Source organism: Lasioglossum baleicum, chromosome 9 (assembly GCF_051020765.1).
Source record: "Lasioglossum baleicum chromosome 9, iyLasBale1, whole genome shotgun sequence".
Classification (NCBI taxonomy): Eukaryota; Metazoa; Arthropoda; class Insecta; order Hymenoptera; family Halictidae; genus Lasioglossum; species Lasioglossum baleicum.
In genome coordinates, this window is record NC_134937.1 from 18,128,568 (window position 1) to 18,140,434 (window position 11,867).

The following is an 11,867-nucleotide window of genomic DNA, read 5'->3' on the forward strand; positions in this document are numbered from 1 at the left end:
GCGGTTTTGCAGTGTACTCACGATACGAGGGCGTTTCACAATACTAGCGAAGCGAGTCGAGCAATGAAGAGTGAATTGCAGAGGAACGGCAGCAGGTATATATATATACATATATATACATATATATGTGTGTATATGTATATAGAAATATCGTCGGCATGACAATATACAATGCCGACCATTTAGTTCGAAAAATGATAAGATAAAGGAATAAGTAAGTACGTTCACATACAATTGTTTCTCGGAAAAACAGAATTAAATATTTGCATATTCAATATTTGTTTCTTGTGTCGTGCGCAACGTACGGTGAACAATGTTCGATATAATTTATGACGTTCCCATTGAAAAAATGAATCAGTCGTTACCCTCCTATTCTCTGCCAAGAGTAGTGCCAAGCTTTGGCAAGTCTGACGACTGTGTTCAGTAGTGGATCTTTATGCTAAATACAAACGTTCTGCGTTCCGCATCGTTCGCAAGAGACAGAAGTGAAATAAAAATCTATTTTTTTCAAGAATTTTTTCAAATTCTTTTAGTCTTCACAATTTCGAATTTCACCTGGTACATACTTGATTCTTATAAATGCATAAAGAACCGACTTTGTTTAAACGTTTATACATTTTGTAAATTTTTATTGCGTTGCGTGAAATTGATAATATGTACTTTCACTGTTTACTTCTTACGAAGTTTAATTAAGCAGGAATTTTAATGAATTCGCTCCCGGTGAATTTAAAGCGAATTAGCTAATCCTGGAGGGATGATACAGAATTTTTGATTGTATAAAACTTTTGCATAGAATATCTTCCAAGGAATAGTTTACAGTGTTGGAACAAGGATTTCACACTTGTAACGCAAAACGCATAAATCAAAATTGTCATGTTGTCATGCAAAAGGAGACTGCGCGTCAATTATGATAACGTTTCATTCAGCGGTTATGCGTTCAGTCCACATGTCATCCGCGTTCTAAAAAATGTATAAATACAGTAAAATATATAATTACAGTGAAATTACTGATTATCGCATTAGATAGGTCTCATTCGCGTTTGTCGTAGTCATTTATATGTATAGTGACGTGTTTAGTGCTGAAATGTTACATAAAGTCAATTATACACAATTAATTCGCGGAAAGTTTCGACGACCTGCAATTCTTCCTTAAAAGATTAATAAGTGTATTATTCGTATACTTAAAACTGCATAAAATCATGAGGTACACTCTCTGTATCAAAGTAACGGGACACGGAACAGGTGTATTTCGATAAATGTCAATTTGTCTCGTATACATACATCCAATTTATAAGGACACATTTTATTAAATACAATAATTCTCGATCCTTGGTGCACATAACTCATCATTGGCGCGCGTAACTCATCTACGAGCTGTTGTTTTTATTCGCCTCATTTTCGACATTGTTCGTAACTAAAAACGCAAATCAGCGAGACACAAATTCTATGCATCCTTTCGATGAATTATGAAACTATGTATTAGATAATAGACCTAAACTCAACAATAGAATACCGGTAAACGAAACAAAAGTCAGTCACGGCATTCTCGCGCGCGAGATTCACTTAAAATACTACACAACAGAAACTCTTGACTCGCTGAACAACGAACGCAACAATAAATATACCAATAACTACATCGATTGAAATACTATAACAAAACCTTCTCGGCGTTTAAATTTTCAATAGTCCTCTCACAGCACTGAAATTTTCACAATTACAAAAAAGTCCCTCATAGCACCGCGAGCAGAGGCACAAAACTCTGAAATTATACTTCGCGACTCTATTTATCCACAATTTTTCGGTATAGCTAGCGAGAAATCATTATGTTCAGCTGAGTAAATGCAATAACATTAAAATGTTACGAAGAAAAGTGAAATTTTGAACAAATTCATTAAAAATACTAATTTCTATTCCAAATCGAAAATTTCTTTGCAGAAAACAAACTCTAGTTATAAACGAAATTTAAAATACATTTGAATATTGTCGATGTGTCCACCAATTACATATTAGTGTTTTAACCAGGCAAAGTCAATACTGTTCCTCGCATACTGTTCCGCACGGTCAATCGTGATCGACGAAGACAGCGTAACCGTGATCCAGAGATCGGAGATAGGGATAATGGCGACTGTGAAAATACTTTCGTGGATACGACCACGTATAGCGTTCGCTCATGAAGAATGGCCTGCTCGTAAAGGAGGAGTATCGCCGAAATGGCGACGATCTGTCGCGATAGTAGCTGGAGAACTGCTCGTGGTGCCACCATTCTCATATCGAGGGGAGACGTCTCGAAGGGGTGGACATGTCGCACTTGCTGCCTCGAAGTAACTCGCTTAAGAAGCCACCTTGAATCCTGAAGTTGGTCTCGGTGGAATTCAAGGAGCCGCTCATGTATTTCTGGAACGACGCGGTCAACACCCACAGCTCGCGTCTGCCCTTCTTCGAGGTGATGATCTGCAAGATCGAGACTCATTTGTAAGTGAAGTTCTAATTTTATTAACATCTTAATAGGGTAGTAGACCTGTTTCCGGGATTGCAAGGATGCGATGAGCCAAGCACAGGCGTAGTTAGCGTCCGAGAAGTTAACGGAAGGGAGAAATACGAAAAGTGGGCCCCCAACTTCTGCTAACAGGCAGAAAGACAGAGAGAGAGAGAGAGAGAGAGAGAGAAAAGGGCTCTGGTCCTTAGACGTGTGGTCCCAGCTTTATGAAAATAGCTGTATGCTTCCGAGTTATGCAAATTGCACTGCCGAATAATGCAAAGTACGCCTTTCATCTAACGCTTTCGATTACTGAAAAACCCCATCTTACAATTAGTATTATCGAAAATAGAAAAAGCGCAATCCTGGAGAAACAAGTCTACCTAACTACCGTAAGATGATTTAGACTTAACAGAGAGTGATATTTTCAAGTATTCACCTTCATTCCAGAAGGAAACTGCAAAGTCTCCGGACTGGTGACCACGATATCACTGCTACGACCACCGTATTCGGGATATTTCATGCTGTTCCAGCATCCAATGGCTAAATCGGACATCAATCCGAAGAACAGTACTCCATTTTTATCCATGGCTTCTGCTGCTGATTGCGAGGACCTCTCCAACGGGAATGCAATGAACGACCTAGCCGCAGCTTCGGTATCGTTTTTGAATAGAGAGTAATTCCTAAACGTGATCAAACACTTTGTCTAAGCAAGACTGAGAATAGCATATTAAACAATTCTAAGTTATATTCTGTGTCAAACTCGAAGAACTTTCGATAGAAACGGGGAAAGAGAGATGATTTCGTTTTATAATTAAAGCTGAAACATTTGAAAATATGGGAGAAAAATAGAGAGATTGGAGTCGGAACGTATTTTAACCTTGAAAAAATTCGTTAAACTCGTACAATTTTAAGAAAATTCTGGTTTATCCAATACCACGCGCGGAAAATTTTTGTTTTTACATGCTACACATCATTTCCCGTAGATTCGTTCACGCTCATTTCAAATCTGATCTCAAAATTTGTCTACGACCTCAGGATTTTGCAAAAAATCGATTTTTGTGAACGAAACTAATGAGATCATTTTTTCGTTGAAATGATTTGATAACCGGCTATAGTTTGAAGGTACATATTATTGTATTCTCATATATAAAACATAATAATCTAATACATATATGTATAGTGGACAATTCGGATACTCGAGGATACTCCACTGTATTGTAAATTAAGCAGATAAATATTAGCCGAATTGCATAGCGTGTTCGTCGGTCTCGTTTGAACCAGAAAAATGTCGCAAACATATTGCCAAAGTATCACACACTGTATGTATTTCGAACTGATCTAACCTGATCACAGACGTAAACACCCTAGACTCAACTCTGCTGGCCAGCGAATGGAAGTAGAGGGTCCTGTCTCCGTTCTCTATGGGACCCAACGCGAGTCCCAAGATGCCATCCATCAGATCGAACGAGTCTCCTTTGATGTCGAAGGTGCCGTATGGCGGATAAGGGTAGAAAAGGTTGTTCGTGATTTTCCAGGACCTGGAGTGTTCATGATCGTAGACGATCAACGCAAACCCTGTCACGTCCGCGATGTAGGCATAGGTGGTGTTGTTGCCATTGTACTCGTTCTTCCGGATGTCCACGACCACCGTGACGAACAGGGAGTCGTCCTTGTATTGATCTCTCGGGAATTTGTATCTGGTGATCAGCTTGTCAGTGCGAAGGTCGAACACGTGCAACTGCGGCGGACAGATCCATTCGTCGCCTAACTTCCCCGTGTCGATCACCCATAATCGGCCCAGTTCGTCCACCTGGAGAAGAAGGTGTTCGATGTTAAGCCATCACACGCCCACGCTGAAGCAACATTCTCCTTTTACCGAAATGTTCCAACCAAAAGTTAATTTTAATTTCCTCTAACAATAAACCTTGGTAAACCTTGTCGATCTGCTACATACCTCCTCTCCGATTTCAATAACCTTATTGGAATATGTTGTCAGGGTCATTTCAAAAATACGCATGAATTCAGTACCGCGAGACGCATAAACTTAATCCTAGCACGCTCGCGGCTCGCACTCTCTCGAATGCTATTTAAAAATTAGCACCTTTTTACCAGTCGGTGCCTATAGGCGGCGGCGCGGCGCTCACACCTAAAAACCTCCAATTTTCTCTCTCGAGGTGTTCCGCGGGGGCATTTTCAGCCTGAAATTGCAAGAAAATAGCAAAAGCACCTAAAGGCGCTCAACCCTGACTTTGACATTGTCTCAATTGACACTTTCAAACCCTAAAAAAAAGATTTCTAAGATCTCTGAACTTGGACGCCTAAAGGCGTTCCCAAGGCCACAGCTAAAAAACTCAAAACCCCTCTATCCTATACCTAATTAGGTCGAATAGAGTAATTTCATAAGGTCAAAATATGTGGGCGGCGCGGCGCGGCGCGCGGCGACCCGATATTCTTATTCTTTGCGAAATTCCGAATCCTGGCTTCCCCGACGCGACGCGGGTCCAGGGGGTCCCTGAGAGAAGCAAAAATAATAACTAATAAGTAACAAATAATAACTAATAAATAACAACTAACAAATGAATAAAAATAACATGCAATCGTAACGGAATTTTTGTAACGCTAGAAAATTGTAGCTCCTCGGCAAAGAAGTTTCACTTGCAAAAATTAGATGAAATCAAAGTCTTGATCTAATAAAACAAGAACCGAGATACATACTAAGATCTTTGCAATATTGTAGATTTTTAGTTTGTCATATGACACATGTATATGTATGTAAAATAAGTAGAAAATCCGAAGGTCAACTTCGCTCTCTAAATGGCATGATCTCCTTTTGTTTCGAGGAGGTACATTTACATATCTCCTTGCTTTTCCTTATACATATTTCGTTAACTTTTCCTCTAACGCGCTTTGTCACGCTAACCACTTGTTATCAGCGAAACCTGTCCAGACCTGAAGTCACGGTGCTCCAAAAATATAAAGAATATGCGTTATGTATTTTACCTGACAACGAATTTTCCCTATACGTTATTCAAATAATGTTTTAGAATTAAGTAATAAGCATGTAGATCGTTTTACATATACATAAGTAGCTTTAGCTACTTATATTAGCTACAGCTTTAGCTTTCTTCGCGTTACAGTCGATTTATCCAGTCCATTTTCCAATTAAACCGGTTCCTCAAGGACTAACTGTACTACAAATTATATTTAATTAATTTCATATGCAGGACGGTGTGTCGTTTGGTACAGAGTTAAGCCCGTCAGTGACACAACGCTACCCAGATAAGATGTATCATTTCTCCTACTTTCGCTGTTGGGATTTTCCCAATGACTCCTAGCCGATGATTGATCCAATTAAGATTTGCCGGTTTCCGTTTGAGCACGCGCCTGTGTATAATACCGAGAATCGATTCTTTCTCTATAGAATGCTGATATCGCTGGAATGTTGTTTAACCGTTTCTTCAAAGATTTAATCAGCGTTCACGAAACCAGCAACGTCACGGCTATTCTCACAGTTACCGACCATATTTGCTAGAATAAATCTAAAGATTCTTATGGATACACAACTGGTTACAGCGTAAAAATTCAAAGTCCAAGTATGGTCAGTCCTGAACTGTTACGAATGGTCAACGTGACGGACTAACAGTTCCTGCAAATAGGAACGCTTAAATAATTCAACAGCCGGAGAGATCTACAATAATGAGCCAGAAGGTTCTCTCGTTCGGTGTTAGGGAAATCACACAGAGAAAAAGTTTTCTAGATTTACAAAATTTTTCTGTGGTCTGACGTTTCTAAGATTGTCCAGCGCCTATAGAAATTTCTATGCTTTTTCTATGGTTTTTAACGCTAGGTTTACGGAGCTGTAGAAATCACTATTTCACATTATTTTATAAACATAACAAGTATGTGTTTATCCAAATTTTTCGTCATTTTTCCTTTAACATTTTTCCTTAGCCGCTTATTTTGAAAGTGGTCCAAGTCCATTTTCGAGAGAAATCAAGCCAGCAATTGTAATATTTACATTTTTACGTTATCTTTTCATTCTGAAGCAAATGCTAATTAATTAATGATATTGTATATAAATAATATTAATCCTCTCACAAATAATATTAATTCTATATAAATATCCTTCGGTTAATTATATAAATAATATTAATAAGCAATAATAATAATAATAATAATAATAATAATATTAAGAAGCATTTTTACAATCTTAATAATCGCAAATTAAGAATATTAGAACCCGTCATTTTGGCGGGTCCCGTAAAGTGCCGTAAGCCTAGTGTTAAGAACACCAGAAGGCTATTGGGATTTTCTAAAAATTAAAACTAGCAAAAACTTGATGAACCTTACCTGCACCCTGTAGACGCTAATGATGGACTCACAGTTCGCCATGCCGTTGTACCTCCAGTTTGGATAGGGTGCAATTATGGGATTCCCATCTGACGACACTTTATCGGTGACGTAACCCAAGGTCACTGGCACGCCATGCTGAAACCTTGGTATGGTAACGAACACCTTCGATTCTTGTCCTAAAAATCGAATCGAATTCTATCTCATTAATATTTTCATCTTGAGCTCATCATGGGCCTTGTTATCAAAAATTCTTTATGCAATTCAAGATTATAAATTTTAAAATACATCAATGATGCGTGAAAATGTGTTGAAATTTCCACTGCTAATATAATATGTATATAGTGTGCCTGTATTTCCTGTTATAGTTCTTTTTGTGAAATTATAAATGAGTATATTTTTTCTAATATTGAATTCCGTTAAATTATAATCTTTTATTAAAATGCCTCTGCTAATCTAACACGTCTACACAGTCTACATTGTTTGTAATGTTTAATTTTGCTAAATTGTAACGGAAATGGAAATTTTACTGGCACACCACTTCCCTGATTGAATTAATTGTGAATTTATTTCTTGAATACTTCGAGTTTCGTAATCGCGGGTCATTGGCTACCGGTCTAATGGGGTTTTATTTTAATGGATCATTAATTATTACCTTCGTTGTAGACATCGACGTCGATGGGAAGAGGCGCTCCAGGTATGAAATTTCCGCTCTGAATGGCTGCCAATCTTGCAGATTCGTTCGGGAAATCGAATTCCAAACTTTTCCACGAATAGATGCCCTTCAGCGGCTGGATCGTCGGCGAACCGGAAGTGGCAGCGACCACCAGAACCGACCACCAAAGCAGCCTCATCTCTAAATAACAACAGCGCAAACAACGTGATTATCGCCGCATCATTTACAATTATTTCTCGAAACGATCAATCGCTCAATGACGCTATGACAGATTTCTCTGCAATTTCTCGTTTAACGCCGGAAACGTTACAAGGCGCTTCACAGCGAACGCTGTAAAACTCTGTTTCACAATTCTATGGAGAAGCGAGTCTCGACTTGAATTTTAATAATGAAGTTATGCCTGTAATATTTCGCCCATCGAACCGTACGTCAATAAAACAACTCTGCAACGATCTTTTCCGAGATATTTATGGGCTTCGATGATTGCACGCGAGGCGAGATTCGAGCAACACAGAAATGCCTACTGTTTTGTATTCTACAATTTTGAAAAAATTTCCGTGGCAACTGCACCAACGTTACTTGTTGCTCAACCATAAATGGTCCACGAGTTTGTGTACCTTTCTGTTATTTTTCAAGGTTCTGACATCGCTAATCGGTACAAGAAGCACAATGAACATATTTGAGCATATAAGGTAAACGATAATTTTAAATGTTTGCCGAGTATTACCAAAGATGATATCCTCTCTGGTATTACGACTCTGTCGACGATGTCGTAATAATGATAACGTTTACGACATCGGTATCTGAAAACAATTACACATGCTACAATGGAGCACGTGAACTCCTCAATGAAAGGTCAACTTTTATTTAACAAGTAAAAATGTTCTACCGTCAAGGAACTCTAAACAATATCTTGAATTCTGAAAGAACATGTTGTTTCGCTGCGGAAGAAGTATTGTTGAAAAATTCTTTAGTCGAGAATCTCAAGCCTATTAAGCAATTATACGATTGTAACACAATTGATCACTTATGGTAGAACCCGGAAACAAGGTTCATATTTGCCACGATAAGTTTCAGCAAGACGCTGTCATTTAATCGTTATTTTCAAAAAAAGAGAGACAAATTATTTGTCTACATGAATCCGGAACTTGTATTGCGGCGGCGCGGCGGCTTTACGTTTCAGTAGAACAGCAAATTTTTTCTTCCGATCTTTTAACCGTAACAAATTCCACTATGACAGAGCATTATTTTGTAGCAGGAAGACAAATTTCTTCTCCGAGCAGACCGATTGTAAAACGAGACTTTCTATTATACTAAAATCGATTTACCCACACATGGTTCCAACCAATTCGATTCGGAATTTCGAACCTTTTAGGCTATTGTATCGAAAAGAGACTAAATAGTGTAGTAAATACCAGAGATTTATAGACTGCGTGAAACTTTGTGCAAAACAAAAGTTGAATGAAAATATGTATCTTTCGATTATAACGTTAACGACGACGAGTCGAGAATAATCTAAATATACTTATAAATTCTTCTAATGTTTTTCAAATTCGAAAATTAATTGTTCTCACAATATAATTAAGTATTGGGTTGGCAAGAACATAATTTCGGTTTTTTAATGTAAAATAAAACGGAATTTCTTTATTCACGCGATGAACTTTAATGAATAAGATATTTTCCCTTTTGTTCGAAGATATTTTGCCAAAAGGAATAAATAAGAAAATATTCATTTTAAGTTCATTGCTTGAAAAAAAAGTTATGCTCTATTTCATCTGAAAATACCGAAATCACTGTCTTGCCAGCCCAATACTTGAACGGAGGGTTTTCTGATTTAAAAGCAGCTACTGTTATACGTACAGGGGAGACTGTAGATTTTATGCATTTGTGGGAAAAATGTGTGGATGAAATACAAAACGGTAAAAGTATTTAAAGACTTTAGAAAAATACATTATTTTCAACCGATTAAAATCAAGAAAAAAATAATGTCTATTCTGTATCTCGTGAGTAATACATACGATTTTTTTAGTGTGCATACAAATCCACAGCTCCTCTGCAGTTTCGATAAGAATGACCGAAGTGCTTTCATTTTGTGGGATTTTTCAGAGTCTCAACGTATCCACACAGTCTATTTATAGTGGAAATTTGTATTTACGTATAAATTGCTCACCTCCAACGAAGAAATTCGCTGATCCTCCGAGTCGCTTCCGGTCCACAGCACAGAATCTCCGATTCGAATGAGGTAACAGTGTGTTTCCGATGATCGGGATCGTGGCGAATAGTTGCGTTAAAGACCGACGCGACGCGACGTCCTTCTCTCTCGCAAACGAGATTTTTTCGGTGTCACCGGCGGCGTTTTCTTTCGGACGTAACTTTCACCGTCACGGATATCACGATGAGAACGGTGCTGAGACCGTGAATCGCGTTCGATCGATTTTATTTTTAGCAACTTTTCGGAACCAGGCTATACTGTTTTTCAACATAAAGTACAAAGCTCCGTGAACAACAGGAATAATTCGCAAGTGTGAGAGGAAACCTCGCCGGAGCTGGTTTATGTTAGCGATCAGTGATCATCAGCCTTATCCCAATGTCAATAACCACTTTAATCGTTTTATCGTCTTATCCGGAGACCAAAATAAACATTTATCTGTCGTGTTAAAAAATATTTTATATTTGTTCTTGTAAAACTTTTATGCGAACGAAACGATAAGGAACGAGAAAGTGTTCTTAAATGAAACAGGAAGAATTATTTTATCGAGATATGTATCTTCGTAAATACGACAAACAATTCACAAATTCAGAGTGTTAGTCAACTGTGATGATTATTTCATTTTTGTCCGTTGAATATCAGCCAGTATTTGTTACAATTATCGACGACGACTCTTTCAATATCAACGAACAAAATATTTGTCCCCAGTAATAGAGAAATCCTATTCTAAAAATTCAATCTACACACTATATGTACTCCTTTCCAGAATTCCTCTTCGTCCGTTCCCATCGACACTTACAACAAAAGAACGTTTTTCGAAAAGGTTCCTCGCCTGCTTCGATCCTTGCTCTTAGCAACTGGTGTGTCTCTAGCAAGTCCTTTTATACCATATTTGTGAAAAGTGTTTTTTCCTTATAGTGATTAGCGAGAGATAAAGACTGCCTACAAACAGTGCAAACCTCGAGTCGAGATAGTACTCGGCTGATAAAGAACTAGTTAATGCAGATCCGCACCGTTTCTTAACGATCCATTATTTATGTAATTGCAAGGAAAGCGCGTGTCCAATTTGCAAAATTTTATCACCTACGTTAGTAGTCTGTTTGAACTGCACAAAATTCTGTTGAATTTACAGGCATTCACATAAAATAAATTAACGAAGAAAGTCCTTTTGGACGACGACCTCTGCAGGATCGAAACTTTTCACCAGGTCACAGGATCATCACTGAACTCGACAAAACTGTTAATTCGGTCACGAGAGTTTTCGATGAATTTTGTATGCGCACTATAAAAACGCGGGAAATCCGCGGTCCAGCGAGATTTGAGGAAGAGGAGGATCCCGTGGATCACTGCGCGCCTCGTCGCGTCCGAGGATCGACTGAGGACTGAGGATATGCCGCCGATAGCAGCGGAGCAACGAATCTCCGATCGTCAATCAGCCGTATCCTCTTCTCGTCCTTCTGTGTGTGGTTTAAACCAGTCCCATCGAATGTCATGGTCGCTGATCATGATCGCAGAGCAGGTTTCCCAGCTCGCGATCAACCATACGGGAAAAAATGGCAGACCCGTAAAACACGGTCGATGTCCTGCTTTTACGCAGCGTCGTATTGTGATTGTGACGAAGGAAAAAAGACGCCGAACTTCGGAGGCAGAGAGACTTTCGCCTATTAAAATATTAAAATTAAAATATCCTATTTTATACTATAGTTCGCACGTGTAAAAACATTTTCATATTTCCATGCGAGGTTATGACTCTTAAGGGGGTGTTCTCATTTAGAGCCATTAATTTTAGATAATTTGCGAGCAAAAAAATGGCTGGGTTATTACAAAATTATGAAAAGATTTTTAAAACTGAAAAATTAAAAGGGAAAAAGTTGTTTAGAATTATGACCTTAACAACATATTAGCAGGTAGGGGTTAGAGGTAACGTTTCGAAAAGTTACCAACATTAATACAACAGGGACCATAACTGTTGTAACTAAAAAGGAAAAGGTCATAAAATAGCAAGTACTTGATCGACTAAAATCGTATTGGTTACAAATAAGGATTAAATAAGGATTATAAGTAACCGAAAATTCTTTCTCTTGTTGTTGGTAAACGTTATATCGTTGAGAGAAATTCATTTCAAATATAAAAATCGATATTTTTTAGTCATC

The 11,867-nt window shown here is 38.1% G+C and overlaps 1 protein-coding gene across 3 annotated transcripts; it reads right to left on the bottom strand.

Moving 5' to 3' along the window:
* Positions 1-71: 71 nt before the first annotated feature.
* LOC143212458 (major royal jelly protein 9-like) lies at positions 72-11,108 on the bottom strand. 3 transcript variants are annotated; one of them, XM_076431308.1, is made up of 7 exons: positions 10,514-11,108; positions 9,676-9,974; positions 7,485-7,685; positions 6,830-7,008; positions 3,823-4,289; positions 2,916-3,159; positions 72-2,451 (listed from the first exon to the last, which is right to left on the bottom strand). In XM_076431308.1, the coding sequence occupies exons 3-7, from the start codon at positions 7,681-7,683 to the stop codon at positions 2,266-2,268; spliced, it is 1,275 nt and encodes a 424-aa protein (XP_076287423.1). In that variant the 5' UTR covers positions 7,684-7,685; positions 9,676-9,974; positions 10,514-11,108; the 3' UTR covers positions 72-2,265. The 3 variants fall into 3 exon arrangements, with proteins under 3 accessions (XP_076287423.1, XP_076287422.1, XP_076287421.1); XM_076431307.1 differs by having other exon boundaries at positions 9,676-10,152; XM_076431306.1 differs by having other exon boundaries at positions 9,676-10,152; positions 10,462-11,108.
* Positions 11,109-11,867: the final 759 nt, after the last annotated feature.

Coding starts and splice junctions, on each gene's coding strand:
- LOC143212458 (XM_076431308.1), bottom strand. CDS start 7,683: ATGAGGCTGCTTTGGTGGTCGGTTCTGGTGGTCGCTGCCACTTCCGGT. Junction 4,290..6,829: donor TTAGCGTCTACAGGGTGCAG/GTAAGGTTCATC, acceptor CTTCTTCTCCAG/GTGGACGAACTGGGCCGATT. Junction 2,452..2,915: donor AGTTTCCTTCTGGAATGAAG/GTGAATACTTGA, acceptor TCGATCTTGCAG/ATCATCACCTCGAAGAAGGG.